Source organism: Gouania willdenowi, chromosome 16 (assembly GCF_900634775.1).
Source record: "Gouania willdenowi chromosome 16, fGouWil2.1, whole genome shotgun sequence".
NCBI lineage: Eukaryota > Metazoa > Chordata > Actinopteri > Blenniiformes > Gobiesocidae > Gouania > Gouania willdenowi.
In genome coordinates this window covers 13190556-13218016 of record NC_041059.1, presented here as the reverse complement: position 1 = coordinate 13218016, position 27461 = coordinate 13190556, and the positions used below count along the sequence as shown (strand labels likewise).

At 39.6% G+C, this 27461-nt stretch overlaps 3 protein-coding genes across 6 annotated transcripts; all 3 read left to right on the top strand.

Moving 5' to 3' along the window:
- The first annotated feature begins 357 nt into the window (after positions 1 to 357).
- Positions 358 to 7250, top strand: LOC114478649 (dual specificity protein kinase CLK2-like). Of its 3 annotated transcripts, XM_028471847.1 has the most exons (12): positions 358 to 544; positions 626 to 776; positions 1897 to 1987; positions 2067 to 2133; positions 2493 to 2609; positions 2702 to 2868; positions 3790 to 3884; positions 5774 to 5903; positions 5981 to 6063; positions 6132 to 6211; positions 6531 to 6621; positions 6691 to 7250. In XM_028471847.1, the coding sequence occupies exons 2-12, from the start codon at positions 711 to 713 to the stop codon at positions 6871 to 6873; spliced, it is 1170 nt and encodes a 389-aa protein (XP_028327648.1). In that variant the 5' UTR covers positions 358 to 544; positions 626 to 710; the 3' UTR covers positions 6874 to 7250. The 3 variants fall into 3 exon arrangements, with proteins under 3 accessions (XP_028327648.1, XP_028327650.1, XP_028327649.1); XM_028471849.1 differs by lacking the exons at positions 358 to 544; positions 626 to 776 and adding an exon at positions 1622 to 1761 and having other exon boundaries at positions 2478 to 2609; XM_028471848.1 differs by lacking the exons at positions 358 to 544; positions 626 to 776 and adding an exon at positions 1622 to 1761 and having other exon boundaries at positions 2459 to 2609.
- A 3444-nt stretch (positions 7251 to 10694) lies between these two features.
- Positions 10695 to 18683, top strand: LOC114478650 (complexin-3). The gene is made up of 4 exons (XM_028471850.1): positions 10695 to 12572; positions 13566 to 13945; positions 16010 to 16097; positions 17840 to 18683. Exons 2-4 carry the CDS (start codon positions 13629 to 13631, stop codon positions 18062 to 18064), a joined length of 630 nt encoding a protein of 209 aa, XP_028327651.1. The 5' UTR covers positions 10695 to 12572; positions 13566 to 13628; the 3' UTR covers positions 18065 to 18683.
- An 849-nt stretch (positions 18684 to 19532) lies between these two features.
- Positions 19533 to 27459, top strand: cyp11c1 (cytochrome P450, family 11, subfamily C, polypeptide 1). 2 transcript variants are annotated; one of them, XM_028471844.1, is made up of 9 exons: positions 19533 to 19919; positions 20012 to 20167; positions 21318 to 21532; positions 23922 to 24125; positions 24210 to 24391; positions 24470 to 24636; positions 25416 to 25494; positions 25605 to 25820; positions 27341 to 27459. In XM_028471844.1, exons 1-9 carry the CDS (start codon positions 19606 to 19608, stop codon positions 27449 to 27451), a joined length of 1644 nt encoding a protein of 547 aa, XP_028327645.1. In that variant the 5' UTR covers positions 19533 to 19605; the 3' UTR covers positions 27452 to 27459. The 2 variants fall into 2 exon arrangements, with proteins under 2 accessions (XP_028327645.1, XP_028327643.1); XM_028471842.1 differs by having other exon boundaries at positions 24210 to 24636.
- Positions 27460 to 27461: the final 2 nt, after the last annotated feature.

Sequence of the window (27461 nt, the reverse complement as noted above, 5' to 3'; positions counted from 1 at the left end):
TTTAACAGTTGATTAAATTCCTGATGTTTTAGCGTTTTGCATTGTTGCACAAGTGGCCTTTTAAATGAATTTGTATCTTATCATTCACCCTCTGAGATCTAAAATAAAAAGTTAAAGGGAGTTGTGTTGTTTTTTCTGTAAAAAAAAAAAAAAAAAAAAAAAAAGAAAACAAGCATTCATTAGACATTGAAGGTATGCAGAGCAAGGACAGGTGTAGCAAAACATGCTGCAGAGGTTAAGGAGGTACAAGGTGGAGAGTAAGTCAGTTGAGTGAAACTGGATCTGCGTCCACATCTTGATTCTGGGTTGAAGACTTTCACATGGGGTTGTGTCCAGTTTATTCTTAGCCTGTGTCCTACCACCCTCCCTCTCTCTCTGACTCTCACCTCCTGTCTTATTTTCAAGCCGTGTCTTCCTCAGCTGTCTTCTTCTCTACACTTTGACTTGAACTTGTGTTTTTCCTGGATGTTATTATCTCTGTATTCCTGTACAGAGACTCTATATAAGCCTGTCTCTCTGTCAACTCAACAACTCCACAGGCTGTGTGACTTTTTTCTCCAGCTTTTTTCCCTTTATCTTTATTTTTTCCAGTACAGTTTCAGCTTTATCATGCTTTATTTTGTAGTCTGATGCTGCCTCACCTCTCTGATAGAACCCTTGAGCAGCATCACTCCATCTAGTTGTTGCTGGTCCACCGTCTGCTCTGACCAATGGGAAAAGCCCAGCTGTATTCTCTGTATAATGGATTTCTGGACTGTCTGTGCCTCTGCTTGTCTGTGAGTATCTCCGACACCACCAACCGAAAATGTTAAAAAGAAAAAAACTTTGTAGCCTATATGAATAATATATTGTCATGTAAGTATTTTTAACATGAATCAAATAAATAAAGGAGGCTATTATCATTTTTCCCATTTCTTTTTCAAGTAAAAATTGCAATTACCAAACTAAATTTATATAACACATACAAATATTATTATTATTATTATTTTCAGAATATAACAGTGCATTCATACATACATACATTTCACATCTGTATTCATTGCTGTACATCTTGGTCGTAAAAGAGTCATAACAACATTGATCCATTTTGAATAAAAGACCTCGATAATTCTTTTTTTTGCCCAAAACAGGGTTGTATAAAACAAAAAAAAGAAGTAAAAATATTGTTAACAACAAAATATACAGTTCTACACTTTTCAAGGTAAGCATTCTGATAATTTTAAGGTATTGCCCTTCCAATACTACAGGCATATTATTATTTTTTTCATAATTATTATTTGTATTAATAAACAAAGCACAGCAAAGTACACAGGTGGTGGTTATAGTGGGCAAATATCACATGGTGTTTTTTTATTGTGTATTTTTTTATGAATATCACAAGTGAAAGTAGCTGTATTTGCACACATCCACAGTGGTGGAGTCGTGTTTGTGCATTTTCTAAGAAATCAAATTTCCACCTTTCAGCCACCATCAGCAAGCTTTTTAAACTATATGCTCCTCATATAGATTGTGTGTCTTTATGTAGGTCAGTCTCACATCTGTGTCATATTTGTGGCTTGTGTCTCACACCAAGTATCATCTCACTTTTGCACACACTGGCTTTCTGATATCAATATCAGTCGAAGTATGTGGATTGAAATAGAGTCTCAGCTCTTCCAAAGAGGACAGAAGTCATTCGGTGTTTTCTTTTAAGCTCTATTAGAACGAGCTTTGGTCAAAGCGATCGAGGTAATGCTTTAATCTTCGGCACCGAGGCTCTCTGTGAGTAGAACGGCCTGGTGTAAATCTAGCTGATGACCTTTGCCCTTTCAGGCCTGTTTGGCTAATGTCTGTTTTGATCCAGAGTTGATTCCTCTCACACGTCTCGTTCTTCCATGACTGTGTTTGACTTTGCAGCGCAGTAGATATGAAGCTCCAGCAGACAGCGAGAGGGACTCTCCCAGCGGTCACCTGATCTATAAAGTCGGGGACGTCCTTGGGGACAGATGTAGGATTCTGAGCAGCTCAAGGAATGAGAGGTTTTTCATAATACACGAGGTTTGATTTGATCTCAATCTGCTTTATAGATGAGATAGTCGACACTTTGGGTGAAGGGACGTTTGGAAAAGTTGTGCAATGTATCGACAATGGCAGGTAATGATTTAGCGCTAACACTTTACTTGAAGTTTTATACATAAGGCTGACATTACGCTGTCATTATCTGTCATTAGCATGAATAAGGTGTCATGAAGGCTGTCATTAAGTGTTGTTGGCTAAATCATAATACCTTTGGAGCTATGTTGGCATTTTTTGGATTAGGTGGAGGGATCTAGTGGGGTTAGGGTAATAAACAACACCTTATTCATGCTAATGACAGGTGTCATGTCATAATAATGATAGCGTAATGTCAGCCTTTATGTATAAAACTTTGAGTAAAGTGTTATCACATATCAGAACACATGAATAATAATATGCGCAGGTTGATGTTTTGATCCCAGTGTTTGAACACACAGAGGAGGAGCTCAAATTGCGCTGAAGATCATCAAGAACTTGGAGAAATACAGCGAAGCAGCCAAACTAGAAATCACAGTCCTGGAGAAGATCAGCGAGAAAGATCCACAAAACAAACAGTGAGTTCTCAGTATTTTTCCATTTTCATCACAACCAACATGATTTTTTTAGTCCTTTACAATAAAAAACTCTATGTTCTCTCTACATCCAGTAACTGCGTGCAGATGTTGGACTGGTTTAACTTTTATGGCCACGTCTGCATCTCCTTCGAGCTGCTCTCACTGAGCACCTTTGACTTCATGAAGTCCAACAACTTTCTGCCTTATCCCATCAAGCAGATCCGACACATGGCCCAGCAGATCTGCAACGCTGTCCGCTGTGAGTCCAGGACACATCACAACAACTGGTTGTCTCTGTGCTCATAGCTTCTCCTATGTGGATCAATGTTGTAATGATAATATCCACCACAGACATTGAACTGATGGGGCAGCCAGCACAATATCCCAACAGGAAACTGCATTGTTGTCTATTTATGTTAATGAGCCATAGGTTATTTAGACCATAGTTTCTCAAATGGGGTACCCCGTGTACCCCCTATGATTGCACGACAGAAGGTAGAGAGAGAGAGAGAGAGAGAGAGAGAGAGAGAGAGAGAGAGAGAGAGAGAGAGAGAGAGAGAGGGGAAAAGAACAAATGAACAAATGAGAGCTTTAAAAAATATGGGGTTTTATGATGTTTATTTCAGTGAAAAATGATAATCACACTGAATAGTATCAGCAACTCACAAAAACACACAAAATAAGAAAGAAATCTGAAAACTGAATAATAAAAAGACCAAACAACCCCAAAACACACAAATTGACACCAAAATCACACACTAAGAAAAATCTTTACTATTACCAGCAACACACAAAACGACAACAAAGGCACACTAAATGAGAGGAAAAATACACAAGATCACTACAAAACACACAAAGTAAGAGAAAAATATGCAGAATAATAAAAGGAACAGACGAACAACAACAAAATACACAAAATGACATCAAAAACACAAAAATGATCTTGATTAGAACATGAGGTCACCCATCAGGAGGGAGATTCATTCCATCATTATGTTCTATAGTTGTTTTTTCCCCAGAATTCTCTAAGTGAAGGAGTTTGACCAGAGGATGGCGTCGCCTCCTGATAAATGTCTTCCTTCTATCTCTCTCTCTCTCTCTCTCTCTCTCTCTCTCTCTCTCTCTCTCTCTCTCTCTCTCTCTCTCTCTCGCTCTCTCTCTCTCTCTCTCTCCTCCACAGTTCTCCATGACAACAAGCTGACTCACACCGACCTGAAGCCGGAGAACATCCTCTTTGTCAACTCTGACTTCTCCCTCATATACAACATTGAGAAGGTCAGACACAGTTGCAGGTGTAGACAGGAAATGATCATAATTCAGATGCAGGATTCAAAGGCATACAAATCTCAACCAAGATGAGAGTTAAACACACATCTGTTACCGAAACAGGCTCGTGTTTATCCAGGATGATTGTAGGCTGTGTGTGTGCAGCAGTGAGACAATGGAGGCAATTTTTTTTTTACCACTAAAATGATTTTCTGTATCCAAGCCTTAAGCTTGCAGATAAGGATCTGATCTACACATCAGCAGTGCCATAAAAAAATCTGAATGATGTGTTTTTCTATGTTGTCTGCCCTTAGGTAAATACAGCAGCACTGATGGCGAGGTGATTACACTTTTTTACTGATGAAAAATTCAATATTTTTTTCACGTTCCTGAGCTGTGCCACATCTATACAAAATGATGTGTATAAGAGGGTTAGTTGTTTTTTTTTTCAGGCTTTTTTTTTTGTCTGTGGCTTCAAAGAGACCAAAAAAAAACCCAACAACAACAAAGAAAAAACAACCTTAAAGTGATGCAAATGGTCAAAGACGAATCAAAGCAACCTGTTTCACGGGCAGAGGCGGTTTAGAGGTCTTTAATGTCCAGAGGCCTGTTTGTTATCTGTTCATGGCAGGATGTTCTTCTCTGTTACAAAGATGTCTGAGTAGTTTTATTCTCCATTACATCTCACAGTGCAGGTCAACTCCTTAAGCTAAACACTTGTCATGCACTCTTACATATACGAGTGGCCCATTGTTATTCTTTTTCAGTGTTTTTGAATAGAAAGCTACAGTATAACAGTCTAGTACAGAGATGGGCAACTGAGGGCCCGGGGCCACATGCGGCCCTCGGTCTAATTTTATGCGGCCTCCAAAGTAAATGAAAATGGCAAGTATACATAAAGAAATAAAAAGAACATTGCAGAAAATAACAGTAAAGGACAAGAAAAACAGTAAATACTCCAAAAACACATAAAACTACAACAAAAATGAATAAAATGGCTACAGAAATAAAAAAATACTCCTAATAACACAAAATTACTCCAAATAACACAAAACGACAACAAAAATACACAAAATGGCTAAAAAAAATACAAAATTACAGAATATGACAACAAAACTACAAGAATAACACAAACAATTACTCTGCAAACCCACAGTACCAACAACAGAAACTGAATTACACAAAATAATTCAAAAAAATGCAAAATGACAACATTAAACACAATATGACTCCAAAAAACATACATTCGACAGGAAAAATACAACATACAGTAAATACACAAAATGCAATCATAACAAGCAAGAATACACAGAATGACAGAAAAACACACAAACTTACTGTAAAAACTCTTAGTTATTTACTGTGTTAATGCTCAGGTTGGTCATCATTCTAAATCCTGACATGAATGATAACAATGTGGCCCTTCGATCAAACAAACACATTTTATTATTATTATTAATAATAATAATAATAATAATAATAATGCATTGGATTTTATACAGTGCTTTATCATAGACACTCAAAGAGCTTTACAGAATTAAGGCATTATTCTTTCACTCTACACTTAGTGATGGTAAGCTACTATTGTAGCCACAGCTGCCCTGGGGCAGACTGATGGAAGCGAGGCTGCCATGGTGCGCCATCGGTCCCTCTGATGACCACTAACACTCACTCACACACTGCATATTTACTAGGCAATGTGGGTGAAGTGTCTTGCCCAAGGACACAATGGCAGATACAACTGGAGCGACTGTCCACCACTGTGGTACCTGCTTTGCTAGAAATTGCCCATCTCTGGTCTAGTACTAAAGTATAGAATATAGTAAAAGCACAAAAATGTGTTTTTAATTTGGGACAAGACGTTAGAATCTGATGATTTGTTGACATTGACACTTCAGAAATGCAACGAAAGGAGAATAAACGACACCACAGTGCGACTGGTAGACTTTGGCAGTGCCACCTTTGACCACGAGCATCACTCCGTCATCATCTCTACACGTCACTACCGTGCGCCGGAGGTAATACTGGGTAAGGCACTGGTTATTCACTCCAACTCATCCTGTTCATTTGTTCAGCTGCTGATGAAGCTTTTCCTCTTTCTGCAGAGTTGGGTTGGAGTCATCCATGTGATGTATGGAGTATGGGCTGCATCCTGTTCGAGTACTACAAAGGCTTCACACTGTTTCAGGTTCAGTGTACACATCACAGCTTCTTGTTGCTACTTCACTTTTTCACTAGTCTTTTTTTCACCTGCAGACTCATGACAATAGGGAGCACCTGGCCATGATGGAGATGATCAACGGAGCAATTCCTCTGAGAATGATTTACAGGAGCAGGTATCGTCCTCTATTGAATTTAGGCTGTGGCTATCCGTGCGGTTGCTGTATCAATATACCGACATTCTATCCGTACGCAGCGCCCCTCTTTGGCCAGTTTAGGTCACGTGACTAAGACTAAATTTAACCCTAACCCTAGGCCTAATCCTAATAATTGTTGCGATAATAAGTTATAACCTAACCCTAAGATGCGACGTACTTGTACTTCGGTGACCGTACCAATAGCACTGGAGCTTGTCCATACAAATAGACACTTTCTTGAATTTATGTGACATACAATCTGAATCACTGACACAAAACGTTTCGCCTTTTTTATCAGAAAGCAAAGATACTTCCATAATGGTCGTCTGGATTGGAGCGAGCACACCAAGGCTGGACGCCATGTGAAATCTAAATGCAAACCGTTAAGGGTGAGCCTGGATACATGTGTTTCCAACTTTAAACACCAGTTGGATGACCCTTTTCTTCTCATTTTCCAGAAAAACTTGTTATCCCAGGCGAGAGAACATCACCAGTTGTTTGACCTCCTGGAGATGATGCTGGATTATGAACCCTTAAAGCGCATCTCTTTCATTTCAGCATTGCAGCATCCTTTTTTCCACCCTCTTGTTCATCCAGGAAGAAATCAGATATGGAGAAACAGCTGTGATATGAGCAGATGATCAGGAGTGATCGCTTCACCCACTAGGGACCATATAAGGGTGTTAGCTAACCGCTATAACAACACATCTGTACTCTACACAGCAATCAGGAGAAATCAATTATGAAAAAAGTTGACTCCCATTGGTGCTGCTGGACTGGCTGGTCTTGCAGGTCCTGTGTTGTACACATGTTGGTCTGGAACTATCAGTTCTAGGTGTGAGCACTCACCCTCTCCGTCTGTCACAGCCACCATCATTATACTATTTAATCTCTCCACATTCGTCACCAGACTGGTTCAATAGATTACACCCACAACACATTATGCACAATAGTAGCATCACATAATACTTTCAGTACAACCAAAACCCTAACTCTCTCTTCTCTGTTCATTTCCCACCCACCACGGGCGACCGTGGCTCAGGTGGTAGAGGGTCGTCTTCTGATCGAGAGGTTGGGGTTTCGATCCCAGTACCTGACTATGTGTCGAAGTGTCCTTGGGCAAGACACTGAACCCCAAGTTGCTCCCAGTGGTCGACTAGCGCCTTGCATGGCAGTCCTGTCCCACTGGTGTGTGAATGTGAGAGTGATTGGGTGAATGAGCTGATATGTAAAGCGCTTTGAGACTGCTTCAGTGTGGTGATAAAGCGCTATATAAATCAAGTCTATTTTACCATTTACCAAGGTGTAACACTGCCCTTTCTTTTTATATTTTTCCCTATATTACATTTTTTCTTATCCTTCTTTAGGGGGATCTGGTGATGGTCACAATGAAGCAATAGAATAAATGTATTTGTTTCATTGCAATAATAATAATAATAATAATAATAATAATAAAAACAAACAAAATAACATTAAAAGCTTTACAAACTTCAGTGAAATAGGAGATGGTGGTGTACTCGTTTGAGGACGCGGCCTTGTAATCAGAGGGTTGCTGGTACGAATCCAACCTGGGGATGTCGAGCAAGTTGCCCTACCCTAACTGCTCTTGTTGTACGCCAATTTGGATAAAAGCTTCAGCTGAATTAAATTGTAAATTGCAAAAAAAAAAAAAAATTAAAATGCTTATCATACTTTCAGGGTATCATGTTACTGACATGCACTTTATAGCAAAGTTTTTTGTTTATTTGATATTGAATGTTATTTTTTTAGTTGTAAAATAAATGTACTTTATTGTCATCTCGGCCTCTTCGAGCTGCTTGATTGAGTGCAGAGATCATCATGGTCACAGGACTTAGCCAGTGTGTGTGTGTGTATGTGTGTGTGTGTGTGTGTGCGTATGTGTGTGTTTCTGCCTGCTTTTCTCTTCAGTCTTGGCTTGGTTTGCAAAAACATGAGTGTGCAGCTGATTAATGGGTTGTGCGTGTGTGGATGGTTTTCTTGAGTGCAGATGTGTGTGCGTGTGTGTGCATATTTGAGAACAAGTATAAATAAAATTGACACCATTATCACAAAAATAAAGGCAGATAAACAAATCTATTGAGACACTTTTCTATATATTGTAAACTGTACCAGAAGGGTTTGAACCCACAACCTCTGCACAATGAGGCAGCACTGCTAACCATCACAGCACTAACAATACATCATTGTTTCCTGATCATGTCCCTGGGTAAACATCTGGCCTGCACGGTCCACACCTGCCACCTCAACACTCCTGATTCAAACAAATAGATCCTCATTAAGCTCTGCTCACACATTATAATGGTCCATTTATTTGGAACAGGCTAAAGCATCAAAAACGTAACAAAATCAATGCAGCAATTATCGAGTTGCTATCCCTGTCCGATAAAGGATGAGGGAAAGTCTCTAATATTCATAAAAGTGTGTATTTGTACAGTTTGCTTATGGACAACCCATTGGTACGTTTACCGAAGTACACTTACGTAGTGTCTTAGGGTTAGATTTAGGGTCAGGTTTAGGTTATAACCCTATATCGCAACACTTTTTAGGGTTAGGGTTTACGGTTAGGTTTAGTCTTGGTCATGTGACCTAAACTGGCCAATGAGGGGCGCTGCGTACGGATAGGATGTCGGTATATTGATACATCAACCGTACGGACAGCCACTGCCAATATTCATTGTTTTCACTTGTAATGATGCATGCTCATGTGGATTTGTTGGATTTTTCTTAAGAATTTTATGTTTTGATAGTGTTTCGAGATGACTATTGTTGTAATTTGTTGAATAAGTTCATTTGAATTGAATTGACACCGAGGAGGCACGTGTGTGATCACATGTCTCCCTGCATGCCATTGTAATGTCATGTTAATTGACTTTAATTCTTTAGCATGAGTCGGCTTCTTTGTCCGGCTACTCTCACTGGGCTGTGACTTCAACTTAATCAGTGACTGACCTCTTCAGTGGTCGGCAGGATTATGTGTGTGTGTGTGTGTGCGTGCGTGCGTGTGTCGTATGTCACATGTTGAAAGCTGATCCAAATGGGAATCCTCTAAGTGCTTCTTTCTGCTGGGTTCTCATGAAGCACACACACACACACACACACATTTAATCTTTAATATTTCTGCGTTGCATTCATACATTAACGATTTATGAGCAATCTGTGCGTGTGCTCTTTTATTAGCACACACAAGTCAATAAGCCCACACAAGCAATTGGTTGATGATGTTGATCCTGAATTTCGTTATAACTCGCTCTATAACTACACTGCTTTTAAATTTTAAAACAAGTAGGATTTTCAAAGTAAAATGTATAAGCTAACATGATTTTCTCAGATGCTCTAGTGAGTGATGTTTGCTTATAAAGTGTACATCCCCAAATTTGGCAGCAAATGCTGGTGATCTGACTCAGTTGTTGCACATGAGCCACGCCTTCCTCAGGCTTTTCCTCAGAATCCCATTAAAGTATTAAATCTTGCTCACCTGCCAGCAGTGGTGGATCAAGTACGGAATACCAGTAAGGAAGTAATTGTAAAAAAAAAAGGAAAAAAGTAGCTTTTTTTAAATTAATAAAAAAAAACACTAATTAAAACACAAATTATGAAGTAATAATTCTAATAAATTCTATTTCTCACATTGTACTAAAACCACACAATAAAACACTTGGCTGCCGAATCTCTTTTTTTTTTTTTTGCTGTTCAATATGAAACCTAAAACCATTGAAGCAATAAAAACAAAGGGAAGCTTGTTGAAGCCTTCTTAAAAAAATACTTTGAAATATAATAAATTAAAGTCATTCCTTCTTTTTTCTACCTTTAAAAGTTTTGGAGGCACAAGATGCAGGTTGTGTAACAGTTTTGGGGAACAACCTTGTACACACTGATAAGGCATCAATGCTTTAAGATTGACTTCAGTGGAGAACGAGTTACAGTGATTGGTTCCCTTTAACGCAGCATGTGGTCGACTGTATTTTCTACAAGAAAAACAAACAAATATCAGCAGCTTCCTTTGGATGCTCAGTCGAAAATTTCTCAAATTCTACAAGCTTTTTATGTTCTTATTTTTGTATTTGATGTATTCTAGTTAAAGTAAAAGTATGAAATGAAATGATTTCTTGAATAAAGTGTCTCCAGAGTGGTAGTGATCAGTGCAGCAGGCAGATTTGGGTTGGGTTGCAGAGGGTGACAAAGGATCAGGTGTTTTAACAGCCTGAAATGTGAATGTTTTCAAGTCATTACCAACTGGGGCATGAGAGCAGGTCATAGAGCGTAAAAATGTCTGTAAGAAGCCACTTAGAGATGTGGCAAGGAGAAGAAGATTAAAGCCAATGACTGAGGCTTGTTCTTAAAAAAAAAACTGTAATAAATCTGTTTAAATTGGTCCTTTATTTTATTTATTTATTTATTCAGTTTATTTCTGACATGGTTGCATTTACAGAAGTTTTGTTATTTCTTTTTTTTGTTTTGTACATGTCGAAAAAGGAGACGAGAGAAGCAGTTTGCTTATCTAGGTCCCGTCCCCTGTTTAAAGCACAGAAAATTTACATCAAAGCTTGTCTCTCTGGTCCTTCACATCATTCACCATCATTTTCACAGACCATTATTATTTATTTATTTATTTATTTATTTATTTATTTATCTGTTAGTAGGATTACATAAAACGTACTCACCAGATTTTCACAATATTTGAACCATAGATAGACCTCACACCATGGAAGATTCCATTGAATTTTTGAGGGGATCCGGATCAATAACCTGATTCTGGATCAGTTAAAAATATTTAACAACCCAGCTATTTCTCATCATTGACAGAAATTCTAATCTCGGTTTGTAATTGACCGATCTTTATGAAATTTGACTGAGTTATGTCAGTTTGGTTCCTCAATAACCCTACCAAAAGATAAAAAATGGGGTGCCCAAACATTTCAACCTACTGTTTTTGGTATTAATAGAGATATGAATTTTTCACCACCGTCATTGGATAGCTGAGTTGATGCCACATCTGTTTCACTCTATTCAAAATCAACACCATTTTCTTAAAGCATTTGTTTACATGTACAGGAGTCCTTTTGCAAGACTGCAAAACTTGAATCATAATCACTAATGAAATTCTCTTTTCTAAATTTTGAGATGACCATTATCACTTTTAATGGGTGTAGAAATTTTGGTAACACTTTACTGGAAGTTTTATACATAAAGACTGTTTGAAACTTCAAAGTAAAGTGTTATCAAAATTTCTTCCAAGCCTTTTAAAGTGTGAATGATCATAGTACCATGATCCAGATCACTGATCCAGAGAACTGAGAATATCTGGCAACAAGGATATTTACTGTATGTGATGCTTGGCAGAGGTTTGCGCTCTCGGCGTGCTCTTGTTAATAACATTAATAGAAGGTATTAGGATAAGTTTCCCTGTCATTTTAGGAGATGAAAGCTGAGACTATTCACCATATGCACACACGTATTTGATTCTTTTGAAGTCGGCTCCGAAACCGCGACTTTATTCTGATTCTCTCTCACCTTTTCAGACCAGCTGCCAATATTCTCGTCCTCTTATCTCTTAATGACACTAAAGCTATCGAGCCATTGTCTCAGGTCACACTCCGTCCACTCGGGTGTCCCTTCATTTCCTCTTTTCATATCTTGTCCCTCTGCAAATATTCAGTGAGAAAAACACTGACTCCTGCTTAATGAAGCATTAAAGGAATTCCTGAATGTGTGAGACTTTCATACCAGTGCCGTCATCGTTCCTGTCACCTTCCTTCAATCTTATCTTTCCCGCAATAGTGGAGAAATCTGGGAAATCTAGCAATAGGAGCTCTAATGAGTTTCCTAAAATAGAAGCAGTGCTGATGTCAGGCCCGTGGAAGCGTGCGCGCGTGTCACTCAACATGACAACGGCATTGCCACTAAATCCTCATCACAAACACGTGAGTCATCTGGTGCATTCACTGCCAGGCCTAATGAGATTCCCCCTCATTAAATCCTTTAAGTGGTAATCTGTATGGGTGAGTTGGGGCTGTTGAGGTATGGGACGAGTCTAATAAAGAAGGAAGCAAAGCTGGGGGGACAAACCTGAAGAGCACACGTGTGATGTTCATCTGTAGAGACAAAGGAAATCACCTCTGAAAGGGATTTGTTAGCTTCACATTTCTTTGTGTTTGTCTTGAAGCTCAGAGGATTGGGTTGTGGAGCTGGTGGAGCTGGTGGAGCTGGTGGAGACCATCTGGTCTGTGCTTTGCTAGGATTTTATGCTGTGAGTCTTCAGCCAAATCTGACCACCTGCATGGAACTGAGGCCAGGGAGAAGAAGAGCTCACTAAATAAAGGTACTCGTTGTAACCAGGGTTGGGGTCAATTATAATTGTAATTGCGTAATTGCTAAAGATTTACAATTATGACCTAATTATAATTGTAATTGAGTTCAGATAATTGACTTTACCAAGGAAACTCACTAAAAACTATCAATTACAATTTAATTAAATGCAAAACAGGACTACGGCTTACACGTATGTAGTTAAAACATCTTAAAATATAGATCATATACATTTTTCCCACTACCTGTCAGTGAATTTTCACACTCATACCTCATACAGGCGGTAAGTGATAGAACAGTTAGGGGTTCGTGGGTTCGAGTTAAGGATATAATTGAATTTATTTACTGTAAATAGGGACGATACAAAGAGTAACAATACTGTGGATGTAACTGATGTTTTGTAGAAAGAGTTTACAGCTATTGCTAAATTCCAACTCTTGGGCTTAGTTGGGCTTTTACATAAGATAATAAATGCAGTAAAATTGAAATGCAAAGATGCTAACACGACATCATACACACATAAACATAATTGTAATTGTCTTTTAGGGGAAAAATAATAATTGAATGTTATTTGTAATAGGAAAAAATGCCAGTTATTATTTCAGTTTATTTATTCGTGTCAGTCTGACAAAAAAATATTCAAACATAAATCCGATTTTAAAAATATAAAATAAGACTGAAACAGGCAGAAGTAAAAATGCTTATATGTCCAACATAAATCACAACATTTCAGTTACTGTACCTTTTTCAATAATACACACAAAAGAAAAAGTATGTTTGAGTTGCCTTTCTTTTTTTTAAATATTGAACAAAGAACACAAACATATTTCTCCTGTTTCACATAACTCTCTATAATATATTGTGTTCAGTTACTTCACTTTCTTCCTTCTCTTGTAATATGCTAATGACCTTGTCTACCTGATAAAGCCCTAATGTGTGGATAGAATAGAACTTTTATAATCAGCTGTCTGAGCCTTGTCTTACTGTTGTCCTTGTCCTTGTCCAGGACTCAGGCTGTGAGTTATTGCTGTGAGACGGGAGAGGTTGTGCATGAGCCAGAGAAACCAACATGAGCGAGTCGTTCAACATCTATTACAAAAAGTACAACTGCGATACTCCCTGTCCTCCCACAAAGCCACGCTGTGTCATGGAGTCTGTGGTGAAGGTGAAAAAGTCAATGAGGATGCCCATCAAGATGCTGACCAGCTGTGTGTCAGGGGTGAAGGAGAGGAAGTTGTGTGCCAGACGTGGGTACGATCGTGGCCAAAGTGGGAGAAGCCGAGGTGGAGGCATCAACAGGCCGGGGAGGACCCCCCCACTTCGATCTACTCACCCCAAAGAGTCGTCAGTTAATCGCTCATACAAGGCCGACCTGGAAAAGGAAAGGCAAGTAGGAGTAAAAATAATCAGTTTCACTGCACAGATTGGTCATAAAAATACTCATAACTTTATGTTATGCATAAAATTCAACAACTATACAAAAATAATAACAACTTCCAAACATCCTCTTGTGCAGAAGTGAAAGTGATGGATTAAAAGTACTCGTACTAGTATTTGTGTTGCTTTTATCTCTACTCATTTGAGTTAGTAATTTGACTTGTACTTAAGTATGTTTTAAAAGAAGTAAAGTAATTAGTTACATTTCTACACCCAAACATTACTGAATAAATTATAATTTTTTGTTTTAAAATGATCAACAGACCTTGTGAAACTCCAAAAAATGAAATGTCCAGACAACAAGCAAATGCATCGTAATGCACAGTGGAAAAACAGCATTGAATGCTGCTTATTTTCTCAGTTTTACAGTTCATACATGTAATTAAACTGATTTTTTTCAAATTTTGAATTGAATTCATTGGTGTTATTTTATTTTGAGAAGAATTGTACATTTTGACAAACCTTTTATTTTTATACAGAATGAATTAAGTTCCAGTTGTGCAAAATTTGCTCTCTTCCTTTTTAAGTTTATACATGAGATGTTTACTGTATGTCAGCGAACCGTGGCAAGATTTATTACCAAAAATAAAACATGGGAATGAAAGTAACTAGTAATTTTTACTTTGAGTACTATTTAATTGAGCTACTTTTTACTTGTACATGACTATTTTATGTATGACTTACTCGTACTTGTTTGAGTACAATTTCAGTCAAATAACTCTTGTGTATTCTGTATTACTTGCTGTAGCTTGAGGTCACTAAAGTCCACATCTATGTTTTCTCTATTTACTATTTATTTACTCTGTGACCAATATTTAACGCATGTTTGCACTACTGATGTAATGTCTGAATGACAATAAATGATCATATATCTTATAAGCTAACTGTATGAAACCTAAACTATTGATAACAGAATAAAATGAAGCCTTTTTATTTTCATTACGAAGTAGATTATTCCTAAAAAACTGTTGTAAAGATGTGTCAAAATGTATGTGGTGAGTTGATATGCTGTACATTTATGAAAACTATTAGAGTTATGGAGAACAGCAGAAAGGTCGTACCAAAGCCACAGCCATAACTAACAGCACAGAAAACAGAAATTAGTTGGAACAACTTCATTGAATGGGTTCAGTTGGTATCACCTGAGTTAAGTTCTTTGAAATAAAGATAATGAGTTAAATTAACACAATTCATTTTTTATATATTTAATTGTTCTCACATCATGTTTTGCATTTGTTCAATGTAGTAAGTAAACTTAAAGTTTTGAGTTTCAGTGAGTGTTCTGATTTAACTGGTGACCATTTTAACTGGTGACTGACTTCATCCCAACTGTTGATGCATACTTGGAATTAGGTCTTACATCTCAAGTCCGTTTTTGTACTTTGATTTTATTTAATCATATGCAGTCAAAATTGCCACATTTCTAAAAACTCATTCATGAGTCAGATTTTGTGCAAAAAATAATTTTGTCCTGACGTTGAACAGTGGCCAGTTTTGTGAGAACAGTTTTACGGTTTTTTTTCTATAGTTTTCTAAAACTGCTTGTTTGTAGAGTGGCACACAAAAGGTTCTACACAACTATGATGGGGTCATGCTGAGGCCAACAGAACATTTGGTTTCAACTTCATTCTTATGCAGTTTTCTATATACGACTCAAGTCATCTGCACAGCAATCATTGAAGGCCTCGAGGCAGATTTATTTCCAACCTCGCTCACACGTTACAGCTGAAAAAACATTTCCAAAAGCTTTTCAAAGCAAAAAGTCAATATACCAATATATCTGTGTGATGTAGTTATTATACAGTCAACAAAATACAACAAAACGTCGTTCATCATTTCTGCCAACAGCAGGTTGTGCTGGTCCTACGGGTCCTTTATAGAAAGATTTACTATTGTTGTGGTTCAAAATAAAAGCAGAAAAATCCTCATGATATGTGCTATTTTAGTTGCTTGGCTTTAAGCCACCCATCTGCCATGTCTCAGGTGTGCTTGTGTTTTGTCATGTGTTTACAGAAGGCAGCGGGAAGCTGTGAATGCTCAGAAGAATGCAGAGAGAGCTGCCATGAGAGCTCATTTCAGGAGAAAATATCAGCTGTCTGAGGTTGGTGTCTGTGGCTGAGGATGGCAGTGATGTTAATGCTTCGCTTAGCAGGATGTCTCATTACATGTACACAACACTGTGTGATGTATGAACTCGGATGTCTTGTTCAAACTCCCTCATGGGTCATTTAACTGAAACTGAATCATGTTGAATGCACAATAAAAGCTTATTCTGTTGCCAGAAAGATCCAACTTATTAGTGCTTTATCTTATTTTGAAAACCCTAAAACCTACATCATTTAGCCTGTGCATGCACTGACCTAAGACAAGAAACACAAACAAAACTAAACTAAATTTTCTTATTTCTTTATTCAAACTGTGAAAATTGTACCATTTTTAAAGGCTGACTTTTTGACCTGAAGAGTTGACCCATATGAGTTATTTTAAATGATTTCTTAGGCCAATATACAGCGCTTGACAGTATCAATGCTCCGAGCGGGGCTGTCCTCTTAAAATGCCTAACATGTAAGTTTGGCCAGGTCATGTGACCTGGAGAATGCCTGGAGAACGTATCAGTTTATGGCAGTCACGTAACCACAGGCTCGGATAAACTCATTGGGCTAAGGCTTTTGCTAGTATTTTTCCGCCTGCTCGACTCCTGGTCATGGCCGACGCAAGCAAAAAGTTTAAAACTGCTTCTGAGGAGGGTAAAAAGACACCGCCAAGACCCGGCCCCCTCTGCCGAACCGCCCGGTGCCGGACACCGCCTCACGCAGCACGCCATGTCTCCTGTGCCCCATCCACCCTAACTCCGGCCACTACGCCGACCCCCGGCAAAGGGAGCTGACGTCGGCAATGAGGCCAGGGAGTAGTGGGTGCGCTACCAACTCGGCGAGGAGGGCCGAGCGCTGGGCCTCGGGCAGCGGGGAGAGGAGGGCGGCAGCGCGAACCGACCCAGCCCTTAGAGCCAATCCTTATCCTGAAGTTACAGGTTAACTACTGTCTGCATACACAATCAAAAGACAAGGGAGGCTGGCCCGATTTGCTTGTTTGTTGATTTTTGCAACAGTGCTGTGGCGCTTGTAGCCACTTGACATGAAAGTTACAGTTCTATCACCCCTAGTGGCCAAAAGTTACACAGTGTGCCTTTAAGTAAAACACAATGTTCCCCAAGGCTCTGTCTTTGTACCCTTTGAATTTTTTTTTATCTTAATACTTCCTTTAGGCTGCATTTTCACAACATTTATCAATAACAATGTTCTACTATAGAAATGACTCCCAACTTGCTGCAGCATTACCTTCGCCAAGGTGGTCATATTTTAATTTTTATTTAATCAGAATCAGAATCAGAAATGTTTTTAATGGCCATGTACAGTTTTATGGACAGTACAGGGAATTTGTCTTGGTAGTTGGTGCACAAAACAAACAACAACAAAAAATTTAAAAAAAACAGTGGGTGACTTGGGGTGTGTTCATGTGGATAGTGGCAGAGGGAAAGAAGCTGTTTTTGTGTCTGGAGGTTCTGGTCCTGATGGACCGAAACCTAATGGCAGGATTACATCGAAAATATTGAGGAAAGTACTTAACAGGTTTTGATTTTTTTAAAACCAGTTAAGGATGGACCATGTGCCATTGAAGATTCCATACATTTTTGGAGGGGAAATGGATAATAATAAAAAAAAAACCCTCTCTCTTATTAATGAAAAAAAAAAAAAACTCCATTCAACTTTTATTTTTCATTTGTCTCATGATCAAACTCTCAGTTTCTCTTTATCTTGTGTTTTTCTCTCCTGAACAACAAAGAACCCTGTGGACAAAAACCATCTGAGGTCTGTTGGAGGCAAAGTGTCGCTTCCCCGTGAGCTTTCCAAGATCATTCATCCTAAAACCAAAAACAAGGACGACGGCTTCAACCTGCTCAGTGCCTTCCAAGGGCTCAGCTTCAACACCACACTGCTAGCTGGGGGGAAACCCTGCAACATGGCCTCTGACACACCAGCAAATGGAAACACTTGCAAGGTCATGTGATCGATATGCAATCAGGGAGAGGATCTCAACTCCTGCAGCTGTTGTTGGACAACAACATGGGATTGTACTTCACAACTTTGCAGTGCTTGGATCAACTAAATCTCAATTTACCACGATGAAACTACCATTATACAAACATTCTTTTTCTCAAATGCTAAAAAATACTTTAAGTGGCTGCTCAATGACAGTGGAATTACTCATGTTTAACAATTAGACCCAAAGACAGATGTGTAATGTTTGAAAATGCAAGGCCTTTCCATTACCTCATCTGTCACAATGATTGTGGCTTTATCTACTTTTGAAATGTAGCACTTCAAGGATTTCACTGTATAACTATTTGTAATGTTGTTTTTGATGAATTAGCACAGGGTCAGTCGCTGCACAATATCCATCTAACAACATTGGCACCTGTTTGTTTTCCTAGATTTTCCATCACATAGACTGTTTTTTATTAGTTTAACGCAAGTGTGGCAAACTCAAGGCCTGGGGGCCAAATCCGGCCCCTTAGACCATCAAATTTGTCCCGTAGGAGAAAGTTAAAAAACATAAACATTTGTTCAAATTACTAAATAATTCAGTTGCAGATAAATCAGCTCAGATATCTAAATACACAATTTCAATGAAACTCCACAATATTTGGATGATTGCAATTTCGCCATGCTTTTATCACATGACTGCAGTCATTTTAAATTTCAATTTGTTCAAAGAACTCAATTTTCCTGAAATGATATCACATAATTTCCGCAAACTAAAAAAAAAAAAAATATTATTCTAAAATGAGTTTGACACCCGTGGTTAAATCCTTTATGATTATTAATGTTCAGTCATTTAAAATGTTGTTTTATATTTCAAGCAAGTACTGTGGCTTGTTTACAAAGCTGTCTCAGCTCTGAATAAATCTATTATGGAGATATATACACAAGTGAGGAATCTCAGGGACATAATATACAACGTGCGTACGACGTTTCAAGCTATGAAATGTGAATTTTGCAATTCAACATGTAAGAAATTTGTCTTGTTGTGTTCACTGTGACATCACTGAATAATCTGCATCGCAGTGAGCCAAACAAGTGTCAGTGAAGAGTGCGATGCAAACTTAACGCTGCTAGAGAGCTCAGTGTGTGTTTTACGATGTGTGTTACTGTAACACTGTCGTGTTGTCAAGTCCAAGAAATTCATCTCAAATTCACTGAAGAACCTTGTGACCGAGTGAAAGATAAGTTAGATCAGTTTATTTGATGTTATATGCTTATCACCTAATCATAATAAAACAATGTTTCGACCAGAGAGACTGGATTTTTCCCTGTTTAATGGAGTATTTGTGTGTGTGTTTGTGTGTGTGTGCGTGACTTTGTTGTTTTTCTCTTGAATCCTGACCTGAGGATCCATAAATCATCTCCTCGTATCAGTTCATCAGAGCGATAAAACAAATTCAAGGATGTTGCATGTGGTTGGTGTCAGAGCAGAAACTAATCTGTCCTACAGAAAGTACAGCGACAACCAGGAGGGTCGAACACAACCAACACCTCAGGTTTGGGACCATGAGGAGGACTGTGTGGACTAGAGCTCAGACCACTTCAGGACTCAAAAATGTGCTCTTTGGTGTCACACCAGGAAAGAGGCTTTGCTTGGCCACAGCTGGGACAGTGGTTGGTGGGAAGTTGGAAGGTGTGAAAGGGCCCAGTGGAGAGGTGAGGAGAAGAGGAGGGGATGGACAGGTGCGACGCTTTGAGGAGATCCCTCACACGGGGAGGAGTGGATGGGTTAACCTGGTCAAGTTCTGGAGAGAAGACCGATTCCGACATCTCCACAAGTACATGCAGAGGACGTTCAACGCCCTGGGCCCCATCTACAGGTACAAAGCAGGGGTCATCTTCATCCACCTTCTGTTTGTGAGAACAGTCATGCTGCTTGTTTACTACATGTTCTATTGGTGTACCTGTGAAGGGAGAACGTGGGCACTGTAAGCAGCGTCAATATTATTTTGCCGTCGGACATCAGCGAGCTGTTCCAATCTGAGGGCCTGCACCCCCGAAGGATGACCCTGCAGCCGTGGGCCACACATCGAGAAATACGCAAACACAGCAAGGGAGTCTTCCTCAAGTTAGTACAAGAAATGACATGTGAAATGGAGCTGAGTTGAGATAAGAGGAAATGCTGATGCACATTTGTGTTGCCCTTGAAAGCTCTTTATAGAGTTCTATTGTTGAGCTTGAGATAAACCAACATATCACAACAAAACCAGGAAGTGTAATTATGCAGGAATTTATGAACCATTTTTAAAATGAGAAAATGAAATAAACTGAACTCAAGGTCGGTAAATTTAAAAGCATTTGAGGAGATTTTCTGATAACATACAAACTCATGATGAAACTATCAAACAGGGAGGCTCTCATGGTGCTTTTCAAGCTTACATTGTGATTATTATTGATCGCTCTAATGGGTTTCATTACTGTTGATGCTGCTTGTGATGAAAAAAGGCAATGAAATATTGCAATGACGCATCCACAGTCAAATAGTAGCTTTTTTTCTGATCAGCCTGCGTAATATTACCTTCCTGCTTTCCTTATATTCACATTATTCTTTCTCTTATATGGCATTACTGTATAAAGTCAGGATAAGATATTGAATTGAATTGTGTTCAATATGTATTAGTCAGGTTTAGTTGAAATTGAACAATATTTTACGCTAGCAGTGTGTTCTTCCTTACACTTATTTTCCTGTACAATCCCATTGCATGTTCAACTGTATCCAAGATCACATGTGCAGGGTGTACCTCATAGGTTCACAAAGTGATCATGTGGACAGTCTGCATTGAGATTGTGTTAAGGTGGCACAAAGCCAAGAATGATGTGCATTAATACCACACTGTTGACTGTTCTAGATTCACAGTGTGAAGTGAGTCTGACTTTAAAGGGCAAGTGAAACCCTCCAACATGTGTCACTGATAAAGCCCATTGGAGTCCCATTATGTGCAATATAACAAGTACATGTTATATATACATATTTGCATGTTACAGCGGCGTTTACCGCATATATAAACTTTAGATTGTTCTGCCATCTTGGCCGTGACGTCAGTCAGCGGATACTGTTATTATCCACTGCTTTGTTTACCGGCATGTGGAACAATGACACATTCTTTGATGTCAAAACTGGCCCAAAATGGCTTCTTTCAAAAGGCTTGCATTGCTCTTTGATCCTCTTTCAAACCTTCATTCCGTGATTTCCACGCCTCGTGTCCTTTTTTCCACAGGAATGGCGAGGAGTGGAGAGCTGACCGTCTGCAGCTCAACAAGGAGGTGATGATGAGTTCGTCCGTGAAGTGCTTTCTTCCCCTCCTTGATGAGGTGGCGAGGGACTTCTGTCGAATGCTGCAGGCGAGAGTGCAGAACGAGGGGAGAGGAGAGACTGGAAAACGCAGTCTCACCATCGATCCCAGTCCTGACCTGTTCCGCTTTGCTCTGGAAGGTCAGAGTTCATCCTCTCCACTGATTCGTAGCTGTGACATTATAGAGTGTGACTGTGCATATGAAGCCAATGTGTACATCACACGTCTCAAATTCAAGGCCCGGGGGCCAAATCCGGCCCTTTGAAGCGTCCAATTTGACTCAATATTTGCAGGGGCTCACAGTTTTTCTGTTGCTTATATTTCATAATTGCAGTCATTTTTAATAATAAACAGCTGAAATCACTCAAAACTCTTACAAAATCCTTTAATTTTTCTCAAATTTTAACATAATATTTCCCTTAATTAAATAAAAATTGGTCACAAAATAGAAGAAATTTAAAGTAAAGATCCTGTTGGCACTAATTCCTCTCACTTAGTGCTTGGATGTAGTTGGTTTCTTACACATGTTGTATTTTATGTATACGTAGAAGGTCAAACTAGGACAAAATGTTGAAATTACTCATTTTCCTGCATAAAAACTGTAGCCCACATGAGATTTGGCCCCTGAACTAAAATGAGTTTGACACCCCTGCTGTACATTGACATGTCATGTGTTTGATGGCAGAGGAAAGTGAATAATGTTAGCAGTGTGATGGAAAATGTTCTATCCCATATACTGTCATGTGTGGTTTTCCTCCAGCAGTGATCTGGCTCTGTCACAACAGCAGGTATAGATTTCTGTGGCTTCCCTCCTTTGCAGACTTTTACTCACAGTAGAAATGCTGACACACTGTGACAGTCTGTGATGTCGGAAGACTTTATGCAAGCTGCAGAAACATCGCCTTCTTAAAAATCCTCTTCTCCATTGCAACGACTCCCTACGTGTTCATCCTACGGCTGTGGTTTAAAAATATTCACACCTCCTATGAACACTGAAGCTCATTCGAACCCAAGGCATGTCCGTGGCTACAGACGGTGAAGGTCAAAGGGAGCCAGACACTTTCAGAAATAGCAAAGCCGGCAATGATCAAAGCTTCCTGCTTTTCTTTTCAGCAGGTCTTCTACTTTGGTGTGCCTTTCTGCAACATGCCACCTTCACAAGTGTGAATGCCTGTGTGAGAGAGAGCGTCATCTGCATCAGTGTGTATACGTGAGCACAGAGAGAGGAGGGACCAGAGACAGGAGCTGAGGGCTTTGAGCCACGTTGCTCCTCATTGGACCAAGGCAGAGAAAATGAATGTGCTAAGCCGGAGAAGAAATAGGGGTGATGTGAAACCTTATCCAAGCTGCTGATGTGTGGTTACTAGTAAGACAGGCATGTTGGATGGATGATGAATGTCTGATGGAGGAGAGAGAGTTTCTGTCACATGACGTATTCATACAAGAAGCCAAATGATCTCCCTTTGTGTGAAGGCATGAATTAAAATGACAAATGTTTCTCTGTCAGGCTCCCAAAAATGATTCTCAAACAGTTATTCACCCATAAGTTAAAGCAATAATAAAATCATGACATTTGTAATCCATCCTGTCCCTCCTGTTTGCTGATTTATTGAATTCATTGTCACGGAGCATTGAAGCTTTTTTTATTCGAGGCACGCTGGACTTCCTTTACAAGGTAAACACACACAGGATCACAATCAATAGTTTAGTTTCGAGCCCGTTTGTCTCCAACATGTATGGATGAATGTTCAGGGAGAACTCTGCAAAGAAAGATATGGAGTGATGACAATTCACAGCCTTCTCCTGCAGCAAGGACCCACTGTGCATAGAGTATTTGTTAAAGCAAAAAGCATCGTTCAGAGCTGTTTATTTACCTTGAAATACTCAATGGGTGCTATACCTACTGTTTGAAGGCTAGAAGTATTGTTTTTACTTCTTCGTTCTGCACTCTTGTATGGACTATATGTACAGGAAGTTATTAAACACAAGCAATAAATCATTTTTACGAGTACATCTGTGAAAAACTGAAATTCTTAACCCTTTATCGAGTGTCAAAATTTTGATTTAAATCTATTTTTGTTTATCATTTCAACAGTTTGAGTAGTATGAATTGGTAAATCTCGCATAATCAATGCATATGTAGATCTTATTCATATGTCAATAAAAGGATGCAGTCAGTGATCATTGCAAGTATAATGAAGATGTTCTGATACTGTTTCTGTAATCATTACATACTTTCCTTTTTTTATTCAAACGTTAGCATGTATACATTGCAAAATCTTATGGAATCTTATTAAGATTATGCAAAAAAATGAAGCATATTGAGGCTTACGAGTGTTTTTAAGTGGTGTTGATAAGAATTCAGGAAAATATGCCATATCTGCCCCATGGTGCAAAGTATTAGAACACAGATTCTGTTTCTTTAAATGTTTTTTTAAGTCTGTCATAAAATGTGTGTTGGATTGTTGTACTCAAATGTACAAAATGGTGATCGGGTTTTTGAATCCATGTGTCTCCTGCTTCCTGCAGCCAGCTGCCATGTGATCTATGGGGAGCGAATTGGCCTTTTGTCCTCTTCTCCCTCTTTGGAATCTCAGAAGTTCATTTGGGCCGTGGAGCGAATGCTAACAACCACACCGCCCCTCCTCTACCTGCCCCCTCGCCTACTCCAACGCATCGGCGCGCCACTATGGACCCAGCACGCCACTGCATGGGACCTCATCTTCAGTCATGGTCAGAACATGAACTTAGATCATCTAAGAGTCTATAATTCCTTACCTCACCTGGCTTTCCCATCCTGTCCTGTGCTTCTCACAGCCGAGGCTAGGATACAGAAGGCCTACCAGCGTTTGACGTCCCCCAAGAAACGAGGCCTAGATCCTGCACTTGAAGGAGTCCAGTACAGTGGAGTTTTGGCGCAACTCATGGAGAAAGGGAAGCTGTCTTTAGATCTCATCAAAGCAAACGTCACAGAGCTGATGGCTGGAGGGGTGGACACGGTGTGTGTGTACGTGTGTGTGTGTGTTACCCGGAACTCACGTGATCTTTTGCCCCCCCCCCCCCCCCCCCCCCCACAGACAGCCGTACCACTGCAGTTTGCTCTGTTTGAGTTGGGACGTAACCAGGAGGTGCAGGAGAGGCTGAGGCACCAGGTGAGAGCGTCGTGGGCACAGGCTGACGGTGACCCTCATAAAGCACTGCAGGGGGCGCCACTACTGAAAAGCACCATCAAAGAAGTTCTTAGGTATGTGCATTCATACCCCTCATTATCCATATGTTTTCTGACCCGCTTGTTCCCGTTTTCAGGGACTCAGGGGGGTCTGCTGGTGCCTATCTCCAGCTCTCAACGGGCGTTAGACGGGGGTACAACCTGGACAGGGCGCCAGTCCATAGCAGGGCAACACACACAGACAGACACACAACCACTCACATTCACTCCTATGGGCAATTTAGAGACTCCAACAGTTGTGTTTTTTGATTATGAGAAACCAGCACTGGGAGAACATGCAAACTCTACACAGAAAGGACCCAAGTGTCCACTCCAATGCTGGTTTCAACGCTGGACCTTCTTGCTGTGAGGCAGACGTGCTAACCACTAAGCCACCGTGTGCCCTCGCGTCAAATGTAGTAACATATAAAAGATGTGAATAAGAAGAATAAAAGAAAACTGTTTTAAACAAGCTCATTGTACTTTTTACATTAAAAATTATAAATATACATTTAATTACATTTCATGAAAATAAAGTAAAATATAGTGAAAGTTGAATTTTAAAAGCTTGTATTTATAAGTCCTAAACAAAATTTAGCAGAAGAGGCTGGTTCTAAGTTCTAACCCAAGCATCGCTTTGAAGGTTTCTGTAGTCGTAGCAGATAGTTTGATCCTGTATACCGCTCTATCTTTCCTTTACATGATTCTCCATCAGGGATTGAAAAAGAATAACTGTGATCAGTAATAATCCAGCGAGAGGAGGAAGAGTCAAAGCGACCATTGAAATAATGTCTGCTGTTATTCCTTTGTGTCAGGTTGTATCCGGTGGGGATTACAGTGCAGCGGTATCCAGTCAAAGACATTGTTCTTCAGAACTACCACATACCTGCAGGGGTTAGTCCTCATAATGTGAAGTCCTGTTATTAAGCTCCAAACCCACATTTGCACATGCACTCATTCAGAGCACCTTCTGACCTCCACGTCTTTGATCCACTTTCTGTCAGACAATGGTTCAGGCCTGTCTTTACCCAATGGGAAGGAGTGCAGAGGTGTTTGAGGATCCCCTCAGCTTTAATCCAGCTCGCTGGAGCACCAGCAAAGAGGGAGGCCAACCAGAGGGAGGAGGAAGAGGGTTTCGTTCCCTGGCCTTTGGATTCGGGGCGAGGCAGTGCGTTGGGAGGAGGATTGCGGAGAATGAGATGCAGCTTGTGCTCATGCATGTAAGTGTTCGCACTGAGAAAAAGGATGGAGGAGGATAAGGGAGGAAGATCTTTTGCAAGATAAGGAGAGGGATGGAAAATCTGGTGGAGACATTGGGCAAGAAAACCTCACAGGGGATTTAGTGAGGTTTATTGGTGTTAGCTGAGTAGAGACAGACCCCCCCCCCATTATTCCAAACTAAATGAAAAGATTCCTCATCCATTAAATTGTCCACAAATTGCCAAATGATGCAGACCTGTCAATCACTCACATAACACTTGTGTGCTGACGTCACACGCAGCAGCTTTGGAGTCCAGCGATTCCGACTTAATAACGCCTCAAAAACACTAACCACAGCTTATGATGGCTACGTTTACTATTCAGGACATTAGAGCTCAGATTTTGGCCCTTATAATGGTATTAGTCTTTTATATAGCACTTTATCATAGACACTCAGAGAGCTTTATAGAATTAAGGCATTATTCTTTCACTTCACATTTAGTGGTGGTAAGCTACTATTTAGCCACAGCTGCCCTGGGGCAGACTGACGGAAGCGAAACAATATGAATATACGATAATTCTCTGTTTCCAATCTTGTTAGAAAGTTTCGTTTTATTGATTTTTATGTTTGAATGCACAAGCCATTTTAATAAACATTAAAATGTGTTTCTTCATTCAAAAAGGTAAGACTTATGTTTTGTTGTAAACAAATAATACAGAGAAATTAGTTCATCTATAAATACAAACTGTTCAGATGTTGTCTGAAGGAGCCTTTTCTGGTGTTAAACTTGCATTGTAGACAACCTCAGGTGTAAGTGGTGCATACCAAAAGGACTCAAGCTTGATTGGTTTTATACAAGACAAATTAATAATAAATCCAATTCAACTCATTTTTATATATGAACATTTCTGAAAAATAATTTCAATTATCCATTTTAGAATATTTTGATGTGACTTTATCTTAAACCTATAGGTTTCTTGTTGATCTTGACAGTTTTCTCTCTCACACACACACACACACACACACACACACACGCACACACACACACACACACACACACGCGCACACGCACACGCACACGCACACACACACACACACACACACACTCACTCATTTATATTCTATACTCACTTACCCTGTACACAGTGTCACAGGATACTTGTCTATCACAGGACTAACACACAGACACATGGGATACTGGTAACCACCAGCAGAATTTCAACCCATGTTGTCTTTAAATCCGATGTCTTGAGTGTAATTGCCTTGTTTAAGACTAATCTAATCGGTGTAGTTACTGTAGAAATTTGTAATGTGGAGCCTTGCTCTTATGCAAAGTTGCCATTATGTCTGAATACTACAGGTAATGAAGACAAATGTCGTGTTGGAACACTTTTGTAAAGCTACTCTGACGTGGACTGGAGCGTAGTATGACAGGTTAATGTAGTTAGAAAGACAAAGTACAGTCTAAATGTAATTTTTTTGATGGTTTCTCCTCCCTGACCCTGAGTGCTCCAATCCCATCTCTCCCTCTCTGTCCAGATCCTCCTCAGCTTCCGTCTCAGTGTCCCATCCTCAGAGGACCTGGAAACCACAGCTACTCTCATCCTGCAGCCTGAGACCCCCCCAAGGATCTCTTTCACCAACCTCTGATATACACAGT